Source organism: Oncorhynchus masou, unplaced genomic scaffold (genome assembly GCF_036934945.1).
Source record: "Oncorhynchus masou masou isolate Uvic2021 unplaced genomic scaffold, UVic_Omas_1.1 unplaced_scaffold_3497, whole genome shotgun sequence".
In the NCBI taxonomy this organism is placed as follows: Eukaryota; Metazoa; Chordata; class Actinopteri; order Salmoniformes; family Salmonidae; genus Oncorhynchus; species Oncorhynchus masou.
In genome coordinates, this window is record NW_027009905.1 from 10,029 (window position 1) to 37,925 (window position 27,897).

The window sequence follows — 27,897 nt, forward strand, 5'->3', positions numbered from 1 at the left end:
ATGCTGAACTTTTGTACTTCTACACTGATAAGTTAACACTGCATTTAACACTTTGACTGTCTGGCAATCAGATAGAAACGTTTTATGTAGAAATAGACGTGCCTCTCTGACATGTAGCGAATGGGGAATCTTGTCAGCTCTATTCATGGTATTTCTATCTGCAATGTTCAGTACATTGAATCCTGTTCTCTCCAGTACATTCCTAGATACTCTTTTAAGATGTACAGTATACCATGAGTTAAATACCAGTATATGGTATACTATGTTGAGGACCTGGTTTCCTCCTCTGTTACAGCTGGTGGAGGAGGAGGAGAGGTCCCAACTCCCTAGTGGGGTGTACACCACGGCCGAGGCCCGACCCAACGCCTACATCCCTGGGGGACACCCTGCCCCTGCCCAAGCCCTATGGAGCCCTGGCCCCCTTCAAACCCTCTGAGCCCGGCACCAACATCAGACACATTCGCAAGCCTGAACCAAAACCCATTGAGATATAGACCTGGACCAAACCCGTTGAGATATACTGTAGACCTGGACCAAACCCATTGATATATACTGTAGACCTGGACCAAACCCATTGATATATACTGTAGACCTGGACCAAACCCATTGATATATATACTGTAGACCTGGAACAAACCCATTGAGATATACTGTAGACCTGGACCAAACCCATTGAGATATACTGTAGACCTGGAACAAACCCTCTAGTCTAACCCACCTAGATCTATCTGGGACTATAGAGTGACAACATACATTTAATCAACATTTAATTCAGTTAAATTTCTGCTGGCACTAATAGCACTCCGTATGAGATACTTGGGTTATCAGTGACAGGACAATATGTATAATCTAGGAGTGTAGCAGCCAATCATCACAGGGCCTTTAGATTCTCAACACGAGCTCATTAAACAGCAGGTATATTTGAACCTCGTCTGCTGTGTTAATCCCTCTTCCTTCCTGAGAAGCGCAGCAGGGAGCGTGCCATGCATCTGGGTTTCTGCTGAAGTCACAGGCACGAGGTCTTACTGGCAGCACTGTAGCTGTTTCTACTTACCCTCCTCCAGTAACCTCACACAGAATCTTTCAGAGGGATTTCACTGATCATTCTTTACATTTATGGTGAAGGAGGAAGAGAAAGTGGAGTGTGTGTGGTAATGAGTTACATTGGAGTTTGTGTGTGTGTGTGAGAGTTCTACAATTCTGAGAATCAAAGTTTGGCTTTGGGAGAAGTGTGCCTGGTGTTCTGACTTGTGGAAGCACCCAAACCAGTGACATCAGATATTCTGTAGAACGCCTGTTAATCTCCTGAGCGACTGTATCTGTGGAGTTGGCCAGGTCTCAGTCTGTTCCCTCAGCTAACAGGGTGTGTCTCTGACTGTCTCAACCATACCACTCCACACTGCAGCAGAGTGGCTAACATTAGCATGTGATGATGGGATAATGTACTTATTTATGGTTGACTTATCTGTCCCTTAATGTCACTGTATGAGTCATAGAGAATAGTGTCAATGTGACGCTGCCACGCTATCATGAGCAGTCTTATTGAACGAAGACAGACAGTTGTTAGCAACAAATATTTTATTTAGAGTTTCATTGATACAATATGGCTTTACACGTGTAAACATGACAACAAAATCCCTTTTCCTGTTTATTATTGTACCTGATCAACACATTTCCTGGATTCCACATAACGGTGTTATTCCTGAAATCTGACCATGCATCAGTTCCTCAGGAATGGACATATACAGACATCATACAGGACATGTTGTGGTAATTCAGACACCTTCCAGAGAACCTCCCTTCTTACTGTAAGAGCCTCATCCATCTGGTCTGTGTGGGAGGGTTGAGCAACAGGCAGAGAGGGCAGAAATATAAATCTGTCAAATGAATGCTTAACCGATGACTATTGTCACCAGACCCATTGTTCATCAGAATCTGATGTTATTTTCATAGATTCTCATGTATTGGAATATTGAGTGATCAACATTTAAAGTGTAATTTAAACAGTCCCCGCTCTCTGACTCAGTCCCCGCTCTCTGACTCAGTCCCCGCTCTCTGACTCAGTCCCCGCTCTCAGTCCCCGCTCACTGACACAGTCCCCGCTCTCTGACTCAGTCCCCGCTCTCTGACACAGTCCCCGCTCACTGACACAGTCCCCGCTCACTGACACAGTCCCCGCCTTCACTGACACAGTCCCCGCTCACTGACACAGTCCCCGCTCTCTGACACAGTCCCCGCTCTCTGACACAGTCCCCGCTCTCTGACACAGTCCCCGCTCTCTGACTCAGTCCCCGCTCTCTGACTCAGTCCCCGCTCACTGACACAGTCCCCGCTCACTGACACAGTCCCCGCTCACTGACACAGTCCCCGCTCACTGACACAGTCCCCGCTCTCTGACTCAGTCCCCGCTCTCAGTCCCCGCTCACTGACACAGTCCCCGCTCTCTGACTCAGTCCCCGCTCTCAGTCCCCGCTCAGTCCCGCTCACTGACACAGTCCCCGCTCTCTGACACAGTCCCCGCTCTCTGACACAGTCCCCGCTCACTGACACAGTCCTGGCTCACTGACACAGTCCCCGCTCACTGACACAGTCCCCGCTCTCTGACACAGTCCCCGCTCTCTGACACAGTCCCCGCTCACTGACACAGTCCCCGCTCTCAGTCCCCGCTCAGTCCCCACTCTCAGTCCCCGCTCACTGACACAGTCCCCGCTCACTGACACAGTCCCCGCTCACTGACACAGTCCCCGCTCTCAGACACAGTCCCCGCTTCTGACTCAGTCCCCGCTCACTGACACAGTCCCCGCTCACTGACACAGTCCCCGCTCACTGACACAGTCCCCGCTCCGCCACTGACACAGTCCCCGCTCACTGACACAGTCCCCGCCTCAGACTCAGTCCCCGCCTCTGACTCAGTCCCCGCTCTCTGACACAGTCCCCGCTCACTGACACAGTCCCCGCTCACTGACACAGTCCCCGCTCTGACTCAGTCCCCGCTCTCTGACTCAGTCCCCGCTCTCTGACTCAGTCCCCGCTCACTGACACAGTCCCCGCCACTGACACAGTCCCCGCTCACTGACACAGTCCCGCTCACTGACACAGTCCCCGCCACTGACACAGTCCCCGCTCAGTCCCCGCTCTCAGTCCCCGCTCTCAGTCCCAGTCCCCGCTCTCTGACTCAGTCCCCGCTCTCTGACTCAGTCCACGCTCTCTGACTCAGTCCACGCTCTCTGACTCAGTCCACGCCTCTGACTCAGTCCACGCCTCTGACTCAGTCCACGCTCTCTGACTCAGTCCACGCTCTCTGACTCAGTCCACGCTCTCTGACTCAGTCCACGCTCTCAGTCCCCGCTCACTGACACAGTCCACGTCACAGTCCCCGCTCACTGACACAGTCCCCGCTCACTGACACAGTCCCCGCTCACTGACACAGTCCCCGCTCACTGACACAGTCCCCGCTCACTGACACAGTCCCCGCTCACTGACACAGTCCCCGCTCACTGACACAGTCCCCGCTCACTGACACAGTCCACGCTCACTGACACAGTCCACGCTCACTGAGTACTAGTGGAATATGGAGTGTTGAGTGAAAACTTGGAGCCTTGACCTGCTCCCCCTCTTTCTTCACCTCGGTCTCTCCCTCCCTCACTTGTCCTGGAAGCCCATCAGGATCAGAGTCTGTTTCAGAGCCGTCTCCTCCACAAACCTGGCATCCACATTCTCCTGCTCCTCAAAAGGGTTCAGAGCTGCAGCACAGAATAGACACACCATCAGACACACACACACAGTACACACACACAGAACACACACACACACAGAACACACACACACACAGAACACACACACACACAACACACACAGAACACACAGTTTGGCTTGGCTGTTTAATAAGCAAGTTTCACTTGTGGAGACAAAAGAAACATCCTCTGAATAAATACCTCGGTCTTCCACATCCAACAGAATTTTGGTCAGGAAGGTGAGAGGCAGGAACTCAGGCCTGAAGCCAGGCTCGTCTCTCTCCATGAACATAGAACCCTGGAACAGCAGACAAACCATCTAACTAATCAAGTCCAGCAGTATTTACTTCCTGCTCTTGGTGATATTGAATTGGTGATTGTACAGTTGATTAGTGGAAGCCGAATAAGACAGTGTTACTTTGGTTTTGGCGTGTTTCTCCAGCAGGCCTCTGACATAGTCTCTGGAGATACAGGCTGAACTGATGGGGTGATCCCACAGGTGACAGATCCTCTGCTCCATGGACTGGAAATAACAACAACAGTTATCTAGTTACCCCATGTCCTCTATCACCAGGCCTTCAACAGAACTTTCTCAACCTGTGTAAAACCTATCGTGTTGACTGGTAAATGAGTCGCTGTTCGCTATGGGCCCGACTCCGACTTGGGGAACGACGCCTTTCCTACGCGCTTCTCGGTCGTCGGTATTCAATATGATTTTCAGTTCATTTCTCTTAAAGCCAATATGGTTTTCAGTTCATTTCTCTTAAAGCCAATATGGTTTTCAGTACATTTCTCTTAAAGCCAATATGGTTTTCAGTCCATTTCACTTAAAGCCAATATGGTTTTCAGTCCATTTCTCTTAAAGCGAATCTGGTTTTCAGTCCATTTCTCTTAAAGCCAATATGGTTTTCAGTCCATTCTCTTAAAACCAATATGTTTTTCCGTACATTTCTCTTAAAGCCGGGTGTACACTACACAACTTTCAAAATCCTAACATCACTAAACCTCACATTGAACCACCATTTTTCCTGTTGTTTTTTTGTTGTCTTGCTAACCTAGTGGTGCACACTAAATGATGTGATTAAATTTAACGTAGCTACAACGAGCTGTGGCTCAAAGCAGCCTCAAACGTTTTCAGTCAGACATTCACTCTTGCCATACAGAGTTGAAATATCAAGCCAACATGTTTTAATTGAATAACATTGCTTGTGAGCTTCAGAGCTGTAACGATTTCAAACCAACTTGGAGGCGCACTTTGGCTTTGAAGGCAAGTACAAACACATACTAGTAGTAGTCATCGCTCCTTCTGGAGACACATCCTGCGAAACAACGTCATCTCACTGGCTTCTTCTGGGGATTGTGTCTCCGATCTCAAAAACCTGTCTGGGACAGCTAAATCAGGGCCAAAATAATGTAGTGCACACCCGGCTTAAGCCATCCCTTTAAATACGGTGTACCCTTAATTATAATGTTGTTGACAGACTAGAATAGATGGAGAGAACGGGTTCAGACAATAGGGATCAATGAAAGAAAGACTTCTATACATCTTCGTCTCTGTTTCAACTGGTAGATTTAAAAAATATTCTGATTTGTTAGATTATTTAGGCACATTTTAGTCTTAGGAAAGTATGTATGAGTCATAAACCAACCGGTTTGGAGAGCCTTTACTCACAAAATATATTTATGAATAAAAAATAGTGGTTTGATTCGATGTATGAAATAAAAAGTGAAAGAGAAAGTGGAAAAAGTGTAGAATAGGGGTTGAACGTCGGCCTGTCCCCGAGGGCGCTCAGAGTGTTCTATAGGAGCACCATCGAGAGCATACCGTTGGGCTGCATCACAGCCTGCTGCGGAAACTCCACCGCCGCGGACAGCAAGACCCTTCAGAGGGTGATAAGTGCAGCCGAACGCACCATTGGGGGCACACTGCCTGCCCCGCAGGACACCTACACCACCAGGTGTCTCAGGAAGGCCAAGAAGATCATCAGGGACCCAGCCACCTGAGCCACGCCCTGTTCTCCCCGCTTCCATCACTTAGACGCGGGCAGTACAGGAGCATCATGACAAAAACGAACAGATTGGCCAATAGCTTCTGCCCGAGACCATCAGGCTGCTAAATAGCCACCACTAGCTACCTGCCACCCCTGCTACTCCCTCTATGGACATTTCCCACCCACCCCCCAACTGACTTTCACTCTGCCCCCACCCCAACAACATTCATCACTGTTGCAGTTGTTAATATGTATATTATTATTATAATTGTAATTCATGTTTTATTAATAATTGTTATTGATTTGATTTCACTTGGTCCCCACACCTCTCAATGATCATGCTGCTCCCTGCAGTCATTCCCCCCCACCTCCCCAACAGTCTGTACTCTGCAGTCATTCCCCCACCTCCTCAACAGTCTGTACTCTGCTCCCCTGCAGTCATTCCCCCACCTCCTCAACAGTCTGTACTCTGCAGTCATTCCCCCACCTCCTCAACAGTCTGTACTCTGCAGTCATTCCCCCACCTCCTCAACAGTCTGTACTCTGCAGTCATTCCCCCACCTCCTCAACAGTCTGTACTCTGCTCCCCTGCAGTCATTCCCCCCACCTCCTCAACAGTCTGTACTCTGCAGTCATTCCCCCACCTCCTCAACAGTCTGTACTCTGCTCCCCTGCAGTCATTCCCCCACCTCCTCAACAGTCTGTACTCTGCCTCCCCTGCAGTCATTCCCCCCACCTCCTCAACAGTCTGTACTCTGCAGTCATTCCCCCCACCTCCTCAACAGTCTGTACTCTGTTCCCCTGCAGTCATTCCCCCCACCTCCTCAACAGTCTGTACTCTACAGTCATTCCCCCCACCTCCTCAACAGTCTGTACTCTGCCTCCCCTGCAGTCATTCCCCCACCTCCTCAACAGTCTGTACTCTGTTCCCTGCAGTCATTCCCCCACCTCCTCAACAGTCTGTACTCTGCAGTCATTCCCCCACCTCCTCAACAGTCTGTACTCTGCCTCCCCTACAGTCATTCCCCCCACCTCCTCAACAGTCTGTACTTTGCAGTCATTCCCCACCTCCTCAACAGTCTGTACTCTGCCTCCCCTGCAGTCATTCCCCCCCACCTCCTCAACAGTCTGTACTCTGCAGTCATTCCCCCACCTCCTCAACAGTCTGTACTCTGCCTCCCCTGCAGTCATTCCCCCACCTCCCCAACAGTCTGTACTCTGCAGTCATTCCCCCCACCTCCTCAACAGTCTGTACTCTGCAGTCATTCCCCCACCTCCTCAACAGTCTGTACTCTGCAGTCATTTCCCCCACCTCCTCAACAGTCTGTACTCTGCTCCCCTGCAGTCATTCCCCCCACCTCCTCAACAGTCTGTACTCTGCAGTCATTCCCCCACCTCCCCAACAGTCTGTACTCTGCAGTCATTCCCCCACCTCCTCAACAGTCTGTACTCTGCCTCCCCTACAGTCATTCCCCCCACCTCCTCAACAGTCTGTACTCTGCAGTCATTCCCCCCACCTCCTCAACAGTCTGTACTCTGCAGTCTGTACTCTGCAGTCATTCCCCACCTCCTCAACAGTCTGTACTCTGCAGTCATTCCCCCCACCTCCTCAACAGTCTGTACTCTGCCTCCCCTACAGTCATTCCCCCCACCTCCTCAACAGTCTGTACTCTGCAGTCATTCCCCCCAACTCCTCAACAGTCTGTACTCTGCCTCCCCTGCAGTCATTCCCCCCACCTCCCCAACAGTCTGTACTCTGCAGTCATTCCCCCCAACTCCTCAACAGTCTGTACTCTGCCTCCCCTACAGTCATTCCCCCCACCTCCTCAACAGTCTGTACCCTGCAGTCATTTCCCCCACCTCCTCAACAGTCTGTACTCTGCCTCCCCTGCAGTCATTCCCCCCACCTCCTCAACAGTCTGTACTCTGCCTCCCCTACAGTCATTCCCCCCACCTCCCCAACAGTCTGTACTCTGCAGTCATTCCCCCACCTCCTCAACAGTCTGTACTCTGATCCCCTGCAGTCATTCCCCCCACCTCCTCAACAGTCTGTACTCTGCAGTCATTCCCCCACCTCCTCAACAGTCTGTACTCTGCCTCCCCTGCAGTCATTCCCCCCACCTCCTCAACAGTCTGTACTCTGCCTCCCCTGCAGTCATTCCCCCCACCTCCCCAACAGTCTGTACTCTGCAGTCATTCCCCCACCTCCTCAACAGTCTGTACTCTGATCCCCTGCAGTCATTCCCCCACCTCCTCAACAGTCTGTACTCTGCAGTCATTCCCCCACCTCCTCAACAGTCTGTACTCTGCAGTCATTCCCCCACCTCCCCAACAGTCTGTACTCTGCAGTCATTCCCCCACCTCCTCAACAGTCTGTACTCTGCTCCCCTGCAGTCATTCCCCCCACCTCCTCAACAGTCTGTACTCTGCAGTCATTCCCCCACCTCCTCAACAGTCTGTACTCTGCAGTCATTCCCCCCACCTCCTCAACAGTCTGTACTCTGCAGTCATTCCCCCACCTCCTCAACAGTCTGTACCCTGCAGTCATTTCCCCCACCTCCTCAACAGTCTGTACTCTGTTCCCCTGCAGTCATTCCCCCCACCTCCTCAACAGTCTGTACTCTGCAGTCATTCCCCCCACCTCCTCAACAGTCTGTACCCTGCAGTCATTTCCCCCACCTCCTCAACAGTCTGTACTCTGCCTCCACCCTAATGGACATGTATTATTCATCACTGCCACAGTTATTGTGATGTATATGCTGCTATTTCTATTGTTTTATTACCATTGTCATTATTTTATTTGGCTTAGTCCTGCATGTTGGAGCTTGGAGCTTGTAATTACACCTGAAACCCTGTACATGTGACTATTAAACACTCTGAATCAGAACAATAGTCCTGTAAGTCTACCCTGATTCTCACACCGGTCCAGTCGTGGTGAACCGTGAGTCTACCCTGATTCTCACACCGGTCCAGTCGTGGTGAACCGTGAGTCTACCCTGATTCTCACACCGGTCCAGTCGTGGTGAACCGTGAGTCTACCCTGATTCTCACACCGGTCCAGTCGTGGTGAACCGTGAGTCTACCCTGATTCTCACAACGGTCCAGTCGTGGTGAACCGTGAGTCTACCCTGATTCTCACAACGGTCCAGTCGTGGTGAACCGTGAGTCTACCCTGATTCTCACAACGGGTCCAGTCGTGGTGAACCGTGAGTCTACCCTGATTCTCACAACGGGTCCAGTCGTGGTGAACCGTGAGTCTACCCTGATTCTCACAACGGGTCCAGTCGTGGTGAACCGTGAGTCTACCCTGATTCTCACAACGGGTCCAGTCGTGGTGAACCGTGAGTCTACCCTGATTCTCACAACGGGTCCAGTCGTGGTGAACCGTGAGTCTACCCTGATTCTCACACCGGGTCCAGTCGTGGTGAACCGTGAGTCTACCCTGATTCTCACACCGGTCCAGTCGTGGTGAACCGTGAGTCTACCCTGATTCTCACACCGGTCCAGTCGTGGTGAACCGTGAGTCTACCCTGATTCTCACAACGGGTCCAGTCGTGGTGAACCGTGAGTCTACCCTGATTCTCACACCGGGTCCAGTCGTGGTGAACCGTGAGTCTACCCTGATTCTCACAACGGGTCCAGTCGTGGTGAACCGTGAGTCTACCCTGATTCTCACACCGGGTCCAGTCGTGGTGAACCGTGAGTCTACCCTGATTCTCACACCGGTCCAGTCGTGGTGAACCGTGAGTCTACCCTGATTCTCACACCGGTCCAGTCGTGGTGAACCGTGAGTCTACCCTGATTCTCACACCGGTCCAGTCGTGGTGAACCGTGAGTCTACCCTGATTCTCACACCGGTCCAGTCGTGGTGAACCGTGAGTCTACCCTGATTCTCACACCGGTCCAGTCGTGGTGAACCGTGAGGCAGGCTCCAGGTTTAACCTGCTACGTGTGGTCTGAGTTCCATAATGATCTAATAGGCTACATGTCCTACATTATCACACAACGTTAGTCTATATGATCCAGTAATACTAGCAACCTTCAGGAACAACGACACTGACGTGACAGAGGACAGAAAGGTCAACAGAATGGAATGATGCTAAATGCAAGGTACAAATTCAAGAAAACTAACACTTATAAATGTATGTGGGTATTACTGATGGTGGCTCCTGATTAGTGGACTAATATTTAACATGATACAAATAGTCAAATAAACCGGCGAAAAGCCCAGGCATATAATTCAAACATTTTAAAGTGCATACATCAAGTCGGCAGGTTGAGCCCTACAGACGCCTGTAGCCTGGATCTCCACATTTCATCCCTGCAAATTATGAGGGCATACAATTAAAATTCTGAATAACGGCTCAGCTATTTATAGCCTATTTCACTGTCCCACTTGAGACCAGTAGGTTCATTAGACCTTATTCATGGTTTCATCGTGCGTAAAAGGTGGTGGAATTATGAGGGAATTAAACCGAGGTCAGAATACGACGGCTCTGTGGACACCTCCACCACACTCTGTTCTCCACCCCAAACAAAACAGAGGTCAGAATACGATGGATCTGTGGACACCTCCGCCACACTGACCTCCACTCCAAACAAAACCGAGGTCAGAATACGAAGTATCTGTGGACACCTCCGCCACACTCTGTTCTCCACCCCAAACAAAACCGAGGTCAGAATACGAAGTATCTGTGGACACCTCCACCACACTGACCTCCACTCCAAACAAAACCGAGGTCAGAATACGAAGTATCTGTGGACACCTCCACCACACTCTGACCTCCACTCCAAACAAAACCGAGGTCAGAATACGAAGTATCTGTGGACACCTCCGCCACACTCTGTTCTCCACCCCAAACAAAACCGAGGTCAGAATACAACGGATCTGTGGACACCTCCACCCCAAACAAAACCGAGGTCAGAATACGAAGTATCTGTGGACACCTCCGCCACACTCTGTTCTCCACCCCAAACAAAACCGAGGTCAGAATATGCAGAGAGAGAAGTGCATCTAAAGGGAATTACATTCCATTTCCGCTCGCTTAACTCGGGACGGAATCCCCCCAATAAATATGAGAATGAAGAGCAGAAGGAATGAGTCTGTTTCTCTGTTGTTCCTTCTTCACTTCCCCTCTGGGCTGCAACAACAGTCCAAGAATCATCTGATTGGCTAAAAAATAAAAAAATCACATTCCACTGCTTCGACAGCTGGAAGTAACAAACATCAGCAACTACAAGATGCAATTAACACCTTTGAGAGAAATGTAACTTTACCTCTGGTAGTCTCTTCACAATGCTGAACTTCAGCTCCTCGTTGGCATCACTGTTGTCTAGATCTACACAAGAGGAAAAATAGACCGTTGTTTAATTAGCTTCAAATCATCCAAACCTTTCATCTTCAGTAATACTGTTTCTATTGTCCCTGGAGGACTTTTTGGGAGTGTGAAAAACACCAAGGTAAAGTCCATATCAAACATTATCAACCATCTCTGACTACTACATTATTCAAAACACCAATACACCAATTCATTTAGCCACTTTCTTACGCAGAACTTATTCCCCAGAATTCTGACATTTTCCTTATCACCGTTTCGATGAAATACTGAAAACAATCATGTTTTGTACTTTCCTTTCATCTTCAGAGATTGTTTTGTTTGTCCCCCGAGGAAGAGCTGTGATATAAACTGTACGGAAACTGGCCAAGCATGAAACACTTTCTAGTATTGCCTTCTGATTGTTACCAGGTACAAAAAGAGTCAGTGTGGTGACAGGAACACTAACATCCCACTGTTTGGGGATTGTAACATCTTAACACAAGACTGTATTGTAATGGGATATCTTAAAAGATTGAGATGTCAATGCAAGTATTGAGAAACCTGTCCAAGCATGAAAGGGTATCGAGGGCTGTATGCATTGCACCATTCTTCCTACTAGGTACTGACTGTCTGTCTGGGAGGGTTTGTACGGGTTGACCTTTGTATTACAAGAGTGTAAGTCAAGACATTTAGATTCTCTCAAGCAAACTGTTTGGGTATAGCAATAACACTTCAATATCTTTGTAAAGAAACAACTATAGATATGAAGATATGAATGCAAGTATTGTTGCATTTCAAACTGGATGAGGGATGAGGGCATGTTTAGTCTGAGCTTGTATCTAACAGGGATAAAACCCTGCAGGACTGTAGGGGAGTGGTACTGGCACTTGGGCTTCTAGCTCTTACATTCCATGATCATTGTCTTGGCAAACACTACACTGTGCAACATCTACACAACACAGCCCTCACTCCAGTCCCTCTCTCCAGTCACTTACTCCTTCGTTCCAGTCCCTCAGTCCCTCGCTCCAGTCCCTCTCTCCAGTCCCTCGTTCCAGTCCCTTACTCCTTCGTTCCAGTCCCTCAGTCCCTCGCTCCAGTCCCTCTCTCCAGTCCCTCTCTCCAGTCCCTCTCGCTCCTTCTTTCCAGGCCCTCAGTCCCTCTCTCCAGTCCCTCTCTCCAGTCCCTCTCTCCTTCGTTCCAGGCCCTCAGTCCCTCACTCTAGTCCCTCACTCCAGTCCCTCACTCCAGTCCCTCGTTCCAGTCCCTCGTTCCAGTCCTTCGTTCCAGTCCCTCTCTCCAGTCCCTCTCTCCAGTCCCTCTCTCCAGTCCCTCTCTCCAGTCCCTCTCTCCAGTCCTTCGTTCCAGTCCTTCGTTCCAGTCCCTCACTCCAGTCCTTCGTTCCAGTCCCTCACTCCAGTCCCTCTCCTTCGCTCTAGTCCCTCCAGTCCCTCTCTAGTCCCTCACTCCAGTCCTTTGTTCCAGTCCCTCACTCCAGTCCCTCACTCCAGTCCTTCGTTCCAGTTCCTCACTCCAGTCCCTCTCCTTCACTCTAGTCCCTCCAGTCCCTCTCTCTAGTCCCTCACTCCAGTCCTTCGTTCCAGTCCCTCACTCCAGTCCCTCACTCCAGTCCCTCTCCTTCGCTCTAGTCCCTCTCTCCAGTCCCTCTCTCCAGTCCCTCACTCCAGTCCCTCTCTCCAGTCCCTCTCTCCAGTCCCTCACTCCAGTCCCTCACTCCAGTCCCTCACTCCAGTCCTTCGTTCCAGTCCCTCACTCCAGTCCCTCACTCCAGTCCTTCGCTCCAGTCCCTCGCTCCAGTCCTTCGTTCCAGTCCCCCTCTCCAGTCCCCCTCTCCAGTCCCTCACTCCAGTCCTTCGTTCCAGTCCCTCTCTCCAGTCCCTCGTTCCAGTCCCTCGTTCCAGTCCCTCACTCCTACTACAGTACCAGCCAATCAGTTGTGTTGTGACATGGTAGGGGTGGTATACAGAAGATTGCCCTATTTGGTAAAATAACAAATCCATAGTATGTCAAGAACAGCTCAAATAAGCAAAGAGAAACGACAGTCATTACTTTAAGACATGAAGGTCCGTCAATCCGGGAGATTTAATGAACTTTTCATGTTTCTTCAAGTGCAGTCGCAAAAACTATTAAGCACTATGATGAAACAACAGTGTCCTAACGAGAGAGCACATGTTCTATGCCAGGCTAAACCGTGCCTCATTAGCTCCTTATGACTGCCTCATCAACCCTGCCAGGAAATGTATAAACTTGAACTCCACTATAAAAAGCATCTAGACATTATCTCCCATTTCTTATAGAGTGTCATTTGGTTTTCAACAGCAGAAATTTGTATAAAACTTGCTGTCAGTCTCTCCTTCCTTTTCTTAATTATCTTTGCTCTACCTTCTCATATAAAGTGAATGGTTCCGAACTAGACAGACAACAAATTGAGCTGGTTGTCATAGCAACATACACAACTTTTTTCCCCCCAGTTGACTACCTAAATCAACACTTTGTTGCCAAAACTAAAATGGATGAGTGGAACATTTAGCTGTTTTGATCTTTTCAGATTTGGGCGACACTACATTGAATGACCCAGAGAAAAGCCGCAACGGAAAAAACCCAGAGTTAAGAATACAAACTGTGATGTGTGTCGTTGCTTCGAGGGCTGACGAGCAGAGAAGAAGAAAAAGTTGTTGACTTCATCAAAACTGTCACTAAGGAGGAGTTTAGCATCCTTCCATTTCAACGTCATAGATTTAGCCGGTGGTCATTTGTGACAGAGACACCGGCAGGAATGCGGTTTTAACCAATCAGCATTCAGGACTAGACCCACCTGTTGTATAAACTTTGATGAACATGTACTTCATAGTATGTGTGTGTGTGTACTGTATCTTTATAACTTTGTAATGTCACCTTCACACTGAACTCCCAAGAACTCCCTATAACTCAAAGGCGTTTTGACAGTTACAGTGACCATGATAAATCAATGAACAGAGTGGCATCTTATATTTTGTGACTGAGCTATTGATGTTCGTGTCCTCTGTTAGATTAGATTGACCCCTAGGTGTACGTCCCAAATGCCACACTATTCCTCATATAGTGCACTACTTTTGACCAGAACCCAACTTTCAACACGGTTACAGTATTAATCTGTATTGAAGTATGGAGGAGGCAGACACGGTTACAGTATTAATCTGTATTGAAGCATGTGGGAGGCAGACACGGTTACAGTATTAATCTGTATTAAAGCATGGAGGAGGCAGACACGGTTACAGTATTAATCTGTATTGAAGCATGGAGGAGGCAGACCCGGTTACAGTATTAATCTGTATTGAAGCACGGAGGAGGCAGACACAGTTACACTGTAAGTAAGATAATAATGAATCTAAGAGGTTCCAGCTTACTGTGGAAAAGTACAGAACTGTATTGCCAGCTTTCTGACTCAGTGTTCATGAGGACACACCTTCCTGTAGTAATTACTGAGAAATTACATTATGGCACAATAGCTGAATCATGCCATCTGATAAATTGTGTGTTTGTGTGTATATACAGGGTATATGCACGTATTGCGTGTGTGTGAATTTCGTGCGTGTGTGTGTGTGCGTGCAGTGCGTGTGTAGTGCGTGTGTGTGTGTGTGCATGCGTGTGTGTGTGCGTGCAGTGCGTGTGTAGTGCGTGGGTGTGTGTGTGTAGTGCAGCGTGAACCTGTCATGAGTCGTGAGACGAAGGTCTCGGTGAGCTGCAGCACACCATGGTCAACGTACTGCAGGAAGGTGTGTCTGGGGAGACAGCGAACCCCCAACACGGACAGTAGAGTGTGATACCCTGCAGACACAGCAGCACCACGTCAGATGCCATTTGCTTGAATATTTATTTAATATTGTAGAGGCAGGCTCTCTATAAGCTCTGTTGAAGTGCTCTGTTATATTGAGACACTGGACAGGGAGGTTAAAATAAGTTTAACGCCTTGGTTATTTCGAGGAGGTTGAACCAGGTAAAATACAAGAATAAACAGTGGTATTTTGAGAAGATTAAACGGGGTTCTTCTTACCAGGAGGGAGGGGGAGACACAGAGTCTTTGTAGCCTCCAGTATCCGACACATCACGTGAAACACGGTCCACTCCGCTGAACTGCCCTGCTGCTTTCTACAGCAGATAGGATAGTCAACATCAATGGAACAGGACTTGAATACACACTGGAGACACACACACACACACACACTAACACAAACTAAAACACACACAAACACACACTAACACAAACTAAACACAATAACACATACACTAATAGACAAACACACACACACAGGGAGCAACTTACAAGCACAGCACCAGAGGGCCTAGTTTGTACTTCAGCCACACAGACTCCAGCATGCGTCTGATCAGCTCCAGCTACACACACACCAAACACACACACACCAAACACACACACACCCACATCAAACACACACACACACCACACACACACACATCAAACACCCACACACACACACATACATACCAAACACCCACACACCAAACACACATCAAACACCCACACACCAAACACAGAAAAGAGGTCAGGGATGAATACTCTGAGTATTTAAACATCTGATTTACTCAAATGTTACATGATAAGACCACTATTAAAACGTTTCACATTCACTTCCTGTTTCCACAGTTTCACACACTGTAACACTTCCTATTTTCTCTACTGAGCAACAAATGAATAGTAGTCTGTTCCAACACGTAGCAAGAGAAACAGGTGTTACTATGATGTATTTATACACTGCCACTTTCACAACCCGACACACACACACACACCGGTTGCCGACTAACACACACACACACACCGCTAGCCGACAAACACACACACACACACCGCTAGCCGACTAACACACACACACACACCGCTAGCCAACTAACACACACTGTGACTGACCCAGCATGACCACTCACATCCTCTTCTCCTCTCTCTCTTACCACAATAACAGGAAGAAACACTACCACATTTACATCCTGACACACACACACACAATCTCACACTCACACACACTTTATGGAAAGGCTTGTGTCTTCCTGATATGGAGTGCGCTATTTCCACGTGAGGTTCATGGTTTTCTACAGTCAGTGATATCTATGTATGATGTACCGTACAGAGCCTCTCTGACGTCATAGCTGAGCTGTGAACACTGGATCTGTCATCCACAGGAGGAAGTACATGTATTGGAGGATAATGGTTGTTGTCATTTCTCAACCACAATCTGTCTGTCTCAGGCCTTTCTTTGTGTAACCGCAAAAACAATGGAAACAGTGTTTGGGTCATGTAGAATAAGAACACACACCAGCTTGGCCACGTAGTTCACCACCAGCACGTCGATCTTCTTCTTCCCCAGACGAGGCAGGTGTCTGTTGAGGTGCTCTCTCAGCTTGTCCACCATCTATAGGAAACACAACACTTCACATTGAAGGTGTCTGTCTGTCTGTCTGTGTGTGTGGTTCCCTTGATGTTCCCCTGTTCCTCTGTGTCCCTGTTCCTCTGTGTCCCTGTTCCTCTGTGTCCCTGTTCCTCTGTGTCCCTGTTCCTCTGTTTCCCTGTTCCCCTGTGTCCCCGTTCCCCTGTTTCCCCGTTCCCCTGTGTCCCCGTTCCTCTGTGTCCCTGTTCCTCTGTGTCCCGTTCCTCTGTGTCCCCGTTCCTCTGTGTCCCTGTTCCTCTGTGTCCCTGTTCCTCTGTGTCCCTGTTCCTCTGTTCCCCTGTTCCTCTGTGTCCCTGTTCCTCTGTGTCCCTGTTCCTCTGTGTCCCTGTGTCCCTGTTCCTCTGTTTCCCTGTTCCCCCGTCTCCTCTAACAGTGTCCTACATTCTTATTATCAGGAAGGAGAGTGGAGCAGGAGCCTACTGGGACTTACACACACACTGCAGGTAGGTACACACACACACACTGCAGGTAGGTACACACACACACACACACTGCAGGTAGGTACACACACACACACTGCAGGTAGGTACACACACACACACTGCAGGTAGGTACACACACACACACACACACTGCAGGTAGGTACACACACACACACACTGCAGGTAGGTACACACACATACACACTGCAGGTAGGTACACACATACACACTGCAGGTAGGTACACACATACACACTGCAGGTAGGTACACACATACACACTGCAGGTAGGTACACACACACACACACACTGCAGGTAGGCACACACATACACACACTGCAGGTAGGTACACACACACATACACACACTGCAGGTAGGTACACACACACATACACACACTGCAGGTAGGTACACATACACACACACACACTGCAGGTAGGTACACACACACATACACACACTGCAGGTAGGTACACACACACATACACACACTGCAGGTAGGTACACACACACACACTGCAGGTAGGTACACACACACATACACACACTGCAGGTAGGTACACACATACACACACTGCAGGAAGGTACACACACACACATACACACACTGCAGGTAGGTACACACACATACACACACTGCAGGTAGGTACACACACACACACACTGCAGGTAGGTACACACACACACACACACTGCAGGTAGGTACACACACACATACACACACTGCAGGTTCACACACATACATACACTGCAGGTAGGTACACACACACATACACACACTGCAGGTAGGTACACACACACATACACACACTGCAGGTAGGTACACACACATACACACTGCAGGTAGGTACACACACACACACACTGCAGGTAGGTACACACACACATACACTGCAGGTAGGTACACACACACACACACACTGCAGGTAGGTACACACACACATACACACACTGCAGGTAGGTACACACACACATACACACACTGCAGGTAGGTACACACACACACACACTGCAGGTAGGTACACACACACACACACTGCAGGTAGGTACACACACACACACTGCAGGTAGGTACACACACACACACTGCAGGTAGGTACACACACACACACACACTGCAGTAGGCACACACACACACACACTGCAGGTAGGTACACACACACACACTGCAGGTAGGTACACACACATACACACTGCAGGTAGGTACACACACATACACACTGCAGGTAGGTACACACACACACACACTGCAGGTACACACACACACACACACTGCAGGTAGGTACACACACACACACTGCAGGTGCACACAAATAGGTACCCACACACACTGTAGGTACACACACACACACTGTAGGTACACACACACACACACACACAGGTACACACACACAAACTGCAGGTAGGTACACACACACACACACACAAACTGCAGGTAGGTACAAACTGCAGGTACACAAACACTGCAGGTACACACACACACACACACTGCAGGGTACACACACACACACTGCAGGTACACACACACACACACACACAAACAGGTGCACACAAACAGGTACACACACACACACACTGCAGGTACACACACACACACACACTCTGCAGGTACACACACACACAAACTGCAGGTAGGTACACACACACACACACTGCAGGTTCACACAAACAATTGTAGGTACACACACTGTAGGTACACACACACACACTGTAGGTACACACACACACACTGCAGGTACAATACACACACACACACACACACACTGCAGGTACTGTACACACACACACACACAGGTACACACACACACACACACACACACACACACACACACACACACTGCAGGTACACACACACACTGCAGGTACATACACACACACTGCAGGTACACACAAACAGTGTAGGTACACACACTCTGCAGGTACACACACACACACACACTCTGCAGGTACACACACACACACACACTGCAGGTACACACACACACACAGGTACACACAAACTGTAGGTACACACACACACACAATGTGGGTACACACACACACACACACTCTGCAGGTACACACACACAGGTACACACAAACAATTGCAGGTACACACACACACACACACAATGTGCAGGTACACACACACACACTGCAGGTACACACACACACTCTGCAGGTACACACACACACTGCAGGTACACACAAACAATTGTAGGTACACACACACACACACACACACACACACACACAGGTCTGCAGGTACACACACACACTCTGCAGGTACTGTAGGTACACACACACACACTGTAGGTACACACACACACACTGCGGGTACACACACACACACACTGCAGGTACACACACACACACACACACACTGCAGGTACACACACACACACACACTGCAGGTACACACACACACTGCAGGGACACACACACACACACACTGCAGGTACACACACACTGCAGGTACACACACACACTCTGCAGGTACACACACCACACACACTGCTCTGCAGGTACACACACTGCAGGTACACACACACACTCTGCAGGTACACACACACACCCCACTCTGCAGGTACACACACCCACTCTGCAGGTACACACACACACTCTGCAGGTACACACACACCCACTCTGCAGGTACACACACCCACTCTGCAGGTACACACTCTGCAGGTACACACCCCCACACTCTGCAGGTACACACACACACTGCAGGTACACTCCTGGAGCAGGAGAGACCTATCTGACCTGCAGAGCTGGTCTAAGAATAGTTACCCTGCTGGTTGATGCAGGGGAGCTGGAGCTACCCTAGTGTTTTACAACTAGGTAGAATAGTTACCCTGCTGGTTGATGCTGAGGACCACAGCTAGACTACCCTAGTGTTTAACAACTGGGGATAGGTAGAATAGTTACCCTGCTGGTTGATGCTGAGAGGACCACAGCCTACCCTAGTGTTTAACAACTGGGGATAGGTAGAATAGTTACCCTGCTAGTTGATGCTGGGGACCACAGCTAGACCCTAGTGTTTTACAACTGGGGATAGGTAGAATAGTTACCCTGCTGGTTGATGCTGAGAGGACCACAGCTACACTACCCTAGTGTTTTACAACTGGGGATAGGTAGAATAGTTACCCTGCTGGTTGATGCTGAGAGGACCACAGCTAGACTACCCTAGTGTTTTACAACTGGGGATAGGTAGAATAGTTACCCTGCTGGTTGATGCTGGGGGACCACAGCTAGACCCTAGTGTTTTACAACTGGGGATAGGTAGAATAGTTACCCTGCTGGTTGATGCTGAGGACCACAGCTAGACTACCTAGTGTTTTACAACTGGGGATAGGTAGAATAGTTACCCTGCTGGTTGATGCTGAGAGGACCACAGCTAGACTACCTAGTGTTTTACAACTGGGGATAGGAGAATAGTTACCCTGCTGGTTGATGCTGAGAGGACCACAGCTAGACTACCTAGTGTTTTACTGGGGATAGGTAGAATAGTTACCTGCTGGTTGATGCTGAGGGGGATAGGTAGAATAGTTACCCTGCTGGTTGATGCTGAGAGGACCACAGCCACCCAGTGTTTTACAACTGGGGATAGGTAGAATAGTTACTGGGGGACCTAGACTACCTAGTGTTTACAACTGGGGATAGGTAGAATAGTTACCCTGCTGGTTGATGCTGAGGACCACAGCTAGACTACCCTAGTGTTTTACAACTGGGGATAGGTAGAATAGTTACCCTGCTGGTTGATGCTGAGAGGGACCACAGCTAGACTACCCTAGTGTTTTACAACTGGGGATAGGTAGAATAGAACCCTGCTGGTTGATGCTGAGAGGTCCACAGCTAGACTACCTAGTGTTTTACAACTGGGGATAGGTAGAATAGTTACCCTGCTGGTTGATGCTGAGAGGACACAGCTAGACTACCCTAGTGTTTTACAACTGGGGATAGGTAGAATAGAACCTGCTGGTTGATGCTGAGAGGACCACAGCTAGACTACCCTAGTGTTTTACAACTGGGGATAGGTAGAATAGTTACCCTGCTGGTTGATGCTGAGAGGACCACAGCTAGACTACCCTAGTGTTTTACAACTGGGGATAGGTAGAATAGTTACCCTGCTGGTTGATGCTGAGAGGACCACAGCTAGACTACCCTAGTGTTTTAAAACCCTGCTGGTTGATGCTGAGAGGACCACAGGACTACCTGAGTGTTTAACAACTGGGGATAGGTAGAATAGTTACCCTGCTGGTTGATGCAGAGAGGACCACAGCTAGACTACCCTAGTGTTTTACAACTGGGGATAGGTAGAATAGTTACCCTGCTGGTTGATGCTAGAGGACCACAGCTAGACTACCAGTGTTTAACAACTGGGGATAGGTAGAATAGTTACCCTGCTGGTTGATGCTAGACTAGACCCTAGTGTTTAACAACTGGGGATAGGTAGAATAGTTACCCTGCTGGTTGATGCTGGGGACCACAGCTAGACTACCTAGTGTTTTACAACTGGGGATAGGTAGAATAGTTACCCTGCTGGTTGATGCTGAGAGGACCACAGCTAGACTACCCTAGTGTTTACAACTGGGGATAGGTAGAATAGTTACCCTGCTGGTTGATGCTGAGAGGACTACAGCTAGACTACCCTAGTGTTTTACAACTGGGTAGGGGATAGGTAGACTGCCTAGTTACCCTGCTGGTTGATGCTGAGAGGACCACAGCTAGACTACCCTAGTGTTTTACAACTGGGGATAGGTAGAATAGTTACCCTGCTGGTTGATGCTGAGAGGACCACAGCTAGACTACCCTACTGGGGATAGGTAGAATAGTTACCCTGCTGGTTGATGCTGAAGGGACCACAGCTAGTGTGTTTAACAACTGGGGATAGGTAGAATAGTTACCCTGCTGGTTGATGCTGAGAGGACCACAGCTAGACTACCCTAGTGTTTTACAACTGGGATAGGTAGAATAGTTACCCTGCTGGTTGATGCTGAGAGGACCACAGCTAGACTACCCTAGTGTTTTACAACTGTAGGGATGCTGGTTGAGAATACCACAGCTAGACTACCCTGCTGGTTGATGCTGGTTGAGGGCCCTACCTAGTGTTTAACAACTGGGGATAGGTAGACTACCCCTGCTGGTTGATGCTAGCTAGACTACCTAGTGTTTTACAACTGGGGATAGGTAGAATAGTTACCCTGCTGGTTGATGCTGAGAGGACCACAGCTAGACTACCCTAGTGTTTAACAACTGGGGATAGGTAGAATAGTTACCCTGCTGGTTGATGCTGAGAGGACCACAGCTAGACTACCCTAGTGTTTTACAACTGGGGATAGGTAGAATAGTTACCCTGCTGGTTGATGCTGGGGATAGGTAGGAGCTAGACTACCCTAGTGTTTAACAACTGGGGATAGGTAGAATAGTTACCCTGCTGGTTGATGCTGAGAGGACCACAGCTAGACTACCCTAGTGTTTTACAACTGGGGATAGGTAGAATAGTTACCCTGCTGGTTGATGCTGAGAGGACCACAGCTAGACTACCCTAGTGTTTTACAACTGGGGATAGGTAGAATAGTTACCCTGCTGGTTGATGCTGAAGGACCACAGCTAGACTACCCTAGTGTTTTACAACTGGGGATAGGTAGAATAGTTACCCTGCTGGTTGATGCTGAGGGGACCACAGCTAGACTACCTAGTGTTTTACAACTGGGGATAGGTAGAATAGTTACCCTGCTGGTTGATGCTGAGAGGACCACAGCTAGACCCTAGTGTTTAACAACTGGGGATAGGTAGAATAGTTACCCTGCTGGTTGATGCTGAGAGGACCACAGCTAGACTACCCTAGTGTTTACAACTGGGGATAGGTAGACTAGTTACCCTGCTGGTTGATGCTGAGAGGGGGCCACAGCTAGACTACCTAGTGTTTTACAACTGGGGATAGGTAGACTAGTTACCCTGCTGGTTGATGCTGAGAGGCCACAGCTAGACTACCCTAGTGTTTACAACTGGGGATAGGTAGAATAGTTACCCTGCTGGTTGATGCTGAGAGGACCACAGCTAGACTACCCTAGTGTTTTACAACTGGGGATAGGTAGAATAGTTACCCTGCTGGTTGATGCTGAGAGGACACAGCTAGACTACCCTAGTGTTTTACAACTGGGGATAGGTAAATAGTTACCCTGCTGGTTGATGCTGAGAGGACCACAGCTAGACTACCCTAGTGTTTTACAACTGGGGATAGGTAGAATAGTTACCCTGCTGGTTGATGCTGAGGGACCACAGCTAGACTACCCTAGTGTTTACAACTGGGGATAGGTAGAATAGTTACCCTGCTGGTTGATGCTGAGAGGACCACAGCTAGACTACCCTAGTGTTTTACAACTGGGGATAGGTAGAATAGAACCTGCTGAAACACTAACGTCACTTAAACCTCAGGGACAGCAATTTCAGGATGGAAATAGTTGCTGCTGCAAGGCTAAAAGCTCCTGGGAATAGACTGCAATGTCAGGATCAAAGGGACAACTATTTTTATCATGCGTGTTGTGTGTTGTCAGCTAACTGCTTGCCCTGATGAACCTTGGTCTTGGTAAGCTGGACAAGCCTGCATTCAACCCAGCACGAAAACAGTGCTGACACTGATCTAAGATCAGTTTAACATTTCCCCCTAATGGTTAAGATTAGGATCTGGGAGGGTAAACTGATCCTAGAGCTGTCTGTGCCCGAGGGGCACCTTCCACCAGAGTATCATGGCTGCTGTATCTTGTGACTCACCAGGCCTATGAGCGCCCTCTGCTGGCTATCCTCCTCCTGGAACAACAGAACCACTTTCTGATCTGCAGAGGAACACCATAACACAGTGGATTTAGACTTTTCATTACATGTCAAAGAGTTGGACATAAGGCAAAACAAACAGTCATGAGTCAGGACGAGGAAGAGGATTGCCCTAATGATTTAAAGAGATGAGTAAGTAGGGTTGCACATTTTGGGGAATATTCAGAGAGTGGAAACTTTCGTGGGAATTGACATGAATATATAGGAATTAACGGAAATATATAGGAATTAATATTAATACCATTTAAATGTAGATGTTTTTTGTATTGGATATATTTACCATTTCATATGGATACAGAAACATAAACATTGTACCTTATCATATGTAGACATAAATCAAATGATTAAATCCTTCCAATAGAAATACAAAAGAATATTTAGTACGAATTGAACTTGAATTAAACGAGTTGACTCTTCAAATGGGATGATTTCACTGAACAACAGAAAGGGAATATTGAATGATCCTCAATGATCCATCTCATCTCCCAAAAACAGATTTCAACAACTGTAAAATGATAGTGTAGAAACTAAAGCTTTGGTTGTCTTCCTCTGAGGCTTCCATGTCTCCTCCCTGGACCTCCTCAATGTCCACCTCTTGAACATCAGACTCTGAGGCCTCATCTTCACTGTCACTTTCCAACCCTGTTGAGGACATGTCAGGCTCAAAAGCCTCATATTTGCCTGGATGGCCACCAATTGTTTGGGGGGTGGGATTTGAAGGATGATTGAGGCAACAGGGGAAAGAGCCTCAGATCCACTAAGTCCCTTCCATCAGGTGGCTGATGAGATATGTTGGCATGACTACCATATTGCATCTCCATCCCAAAGCCCTTGCCTGGAAGTGTACTTCGCCAGACTGCCAAGAACCTTGCCCTCATCCAGGCCAAGGTGGCGAGACACGGTAGTGATGACACCATAGGCCTTGTTGATCTCTGCACCAGACAGGATGCTCTTACCAGCATACTCAGGGTCCAACATGTACACTGCGGGGTGTTTGGGCTTCAGGCAGAAGACTAAATGCTTTTGATGTATTTCAGAACTGCAGTTTCCTCTGCTTGGAGCAACAGTGAAGTGGGCAGGGCAGTACGGGTTTCTTTTCTTACATCTGCATTACATCTGCAAGCAGAGTCTGAACATCAGACAGGATGACATTGTCTCCCTCAATGGCTACTGCTATAGGTTTCAGGCTGCTTTCCACTCTCTCCCAAAATACATCATCCATGAGGATCCTCTTGATGGGGCTGTCCATATCGGCAGACTGTGATATGGCCATTTCTTGGAGAGACTCCTTCCCCTCCAGGAGACTGTCAAACATGATGACGGCACCCCAACGGGTGTTGCTGGGCAGCTTCAATGTGGTGATCTTATTCTTCTCACATACCTTCTGTGGTCCAAGGTCATTGATGACGGCCTTCAGCTCATCTGCAATGTAGAGACCTGTGTGTCTGTTGTTGTGTCTGTGCTCTTGTAGAATACTGGTTGAGGGGGTGGAGATGATGTCGTTAATTATTCCTTGCCCACGAACATTTGACCACCCATTAAGAGATGATTGCAATACAGTCTGTTTTCTCTACGATTTGTTTGACCTTCACATGAACTCTGTTGAACTCTGCATCCAGCAAATTACAGAGGACATCTCCATGGTCTTCATTACAGAGGGACATCTCCATGGTCTTTTCACATTACAGAGGGACATCTCCATGGTCTTTTCATTACAGAGGGACATCTCCATGGTCTTCATTACAGAGGGACATCTCCATGGTCTTCATTACAGAGGGACATCTCCATGGTCTTCATTACAGAGGGACATCTCCATGGTCTTCATTACAGAGGGACATCTCCATGGTCTTCATTACAGAGGGACATATCCATGGTCTTCATTACAGAGGGACATCTCCATGGTCTTCATTACAGAGGGACATCTCCATGGTCTTCATTACAGAGGACATCTCCATGGTCTTTTCATTACAGAGGGACATCTCCATGGTCTTTTCATTAGAGGGACATCTCCATGGTCTTCATTACAGAGGGACATCTCCATGGTCTTTTCATTAGATGGACATATCCATGGTCTTTTCACTACAGAGGGACATCTCCATGGTCTTTTCATTACAGAGGGACATCTCCATGGTCTTTTCATTACAGAGGGACATCTCCATGGTCTTCATTACAGAGGGACATCTCCATGGTCTTTTCATTACAGAGGGACATCTCCATGGTCTTCATTACAGAGGACATCTCCATGGTCTTTTCATTACAGAGGGACATCTCCATGGTCTTCATTACAGAGGGACATCTCCATGGTCTTCATTACAGAGGGACATCTCCATGGTCTTTTCATTACAGAGGGACATCTCCATGGTCTTCATTACAGAGGGACATCTCCATGGTCTTCATTACAGAGGGACATCTCCATGGTCTTCATTACAGAGGGACATATCCATGGTCTTTTCACTACAGAAGGACATCTCCATGGTCTTTTCATTACAGAGGGACATCTCCATGGTCTTTTCACTACAGAAGGACATCTCCATGGTCTTTTCATTACAGAGGGACATCTCCATGGTCTTCATTACAGAGGGACATCTCCATGGTCTTTTCATTACAGAGGGACATATCCATGGTCTTCACTACAGAGGGACATCTCCATGGTCTTTTCATTACAGAGGGACATATCCATGGTCTTCATTACAGAGGGACATCTCCATGGTCTTTTCACTACAGAGGGACATCTCCATGGTCTTTTCACTACAGAAGGACATCTCCATGGTCTTTTCATTACAGAGGGACATCTCCATGGTCTTTTCACTACAGAGGGACATCTCCATGGTCTTTTCATTACAGAGGGACATCTCCATGGTCTTCATTACAGAGGGACATCTCCATGGTCTTCATTACAGAGGGACATCTCCATGGTCTTTTCACTACAGAGGGACATCTCCATGGTCTTCATTACAGAGGGACATCTCCATGGTCTTCATTACAGAGGGACATCTCCATGGTCTTCATTACAGAGGGACATCTCCATGGATAAACTGAAACAATACAGTAAGAGAAGATGACAAGGACAATGAAGGGGGGAGAGGAAAAAGTCAACTTGCAGAGGGTAGTTTCTGTGAGTCTGGATATTGGTGTGGAGAATGATGAATGGTGGTCGGTATGGGAGAGAGTATGTACGGTTGAGAGACAGACAGAGAGACAGAGAGAGTGAGACAGAGCAAGAGCGAGAGAGCAGTGTGTGTGACAGAGAGTGAGGTTGTGTATTGTCTGTGCGTGGCCCATGGAGGCTGTGTATTGTCTGTGCGTGGCCCATGTGAGGTTGTGTATTGTCTGTGCGTGGCCCATGGGAGGTTGAGGTACGATGTTCAATCTCGTGGTTGAGCCACATTTGCACTGGGGTCAGGAAGCAGTGAAGGAGGAAAAGACAGGGAGAAAGAAGAAGGAAAGCAAAAGCGAGAGGATCCCTTCTCCTCCCCATTCTTATATAACCATGTGGCATTCTTCCCTCTTTTCCTCTCTCTCCCTGAATGAGAAATCATCAACAACTGTGGGCTCCGAGAGCGATGTTCTCAGTGGACTCAAGTATGTGACCCTGAAACTCAAGTTGGAGGATTTCATTAACTGAAGCAGAAGACATTTCCTGTCTGTAGTCAAGAGTAAATGAGCTCACGTTAACTGACCTGCCAGCATCTTAATATACCACTGTTATTCTAGGTATAATAATCACAATAACAGCTTCATAGCCAAAGGACCAATATCAAGGTCTAAGAGGCGGAGTTTCTCACAATCTAGAACAAGGGTTTTCAATCCTAGAGACATTCCTAGAGACAAGGTTTCTCACAATCCTAGAGACAAGGTTTCTCACAATCCTAGAGACAAAGGTTTCTCACAATCCTAGAGACAAGGTTTCTCACATTCCTAGAGACAAGGTTTCTCACAATCCTAGAGACAAGGTTTCTTTCTCATTCCTAGAGACAAGGTTTCTCACATTCCTAGAGACAAAGGTTTCTCACATTCCTAGAGACAAGGTTTCTCACATTTCTCAGAGACAAAGGTTTCTCACATTCCTAGAGACAAGGTTTCTCACATTCCTAGAGACAAGGTTTCTCACATTCCTAGAGACAAGGTTTCTCACATTCCTAGAGACAAGGTTTCTCACAT

The 27,897-nt window shown here is 48.2% G+C and overlaps 1 protein-coding gene across 4 annotated transcripts; it reads right to left on the bottom strand.

The window, feature by feature from the left end:
• Positions 1–1,612: 1,612 nt before the first annotated feature.
• Positions 1,613–23,824, bottom strand: LOC135534505 (gamma-secretase-activating protein-like). 4 transcript variants are annotated; one of them, XM_064961470.1, is made up of 10 exons: positions 23,677–23,824; positions 16,368–16,463; positions 15,365–15,435; positions 15,095–15,189; positions 14,749–14,868; positions 11,003–11,064; positions 4,153–4,257; positions 3,936–4,032; positions 3,605–3,743; positions 1,613–1,830 (listed from the first exon to the last, which is right to left on the bottom strand). In XM_064961470.1, exons 1-9 carry the CDS (start codon positions 23,800–23,802, stop codon positions 3,643–3,645), a joined length of 873 nt encoding a protein of 290 aa, XP_064817542.1. In that variant the 5' UTR covers positions 23,803–23,824; the 3' UTR covers positions 1,613–1,830; positions 3,605–3,642. The 4 variants fall into 4 exon arrangements, with proteins under 4 accessions (XP_064817542.1, XP_064817541.1, XP_064817540.1 ...); XM_064961469.1 differs by having other exon boundaries at positions 1,614–1,830; positions 3,626–3,743; XM_064961468.1 differs by lacking the exon at positions 1,613–1,830 and having other exon boundaries at positions 3,268–3,743.
• Between the last annotated feature and the right edge of the window lie 4,073 nt (positions 23,825–27,897).

Coding starts and splice junctions, on each gene's coding strand:
- LOC135534505 (XM_064961470.1), bottom strand. CDS start 23,802: ATGTCCAACTCTTTGACATGTAATGAAAAGTCTAAATCCACTGTGTTA. Junction 16,464..23,676: donor AGAGGGCGCTCATAGGCCTG/GTGAGTCACAAG, acceptor TGTTTCCTATAG/ATGGTGGACAAGCTGAGAGA. Junction 14,869..15,094: donor GTGTCTCCCCCTCCCTCCTG/GTAAGAAGAACC, acceptor CTGTGTCTGCAG/GGTATCACACTCTACTGTCC.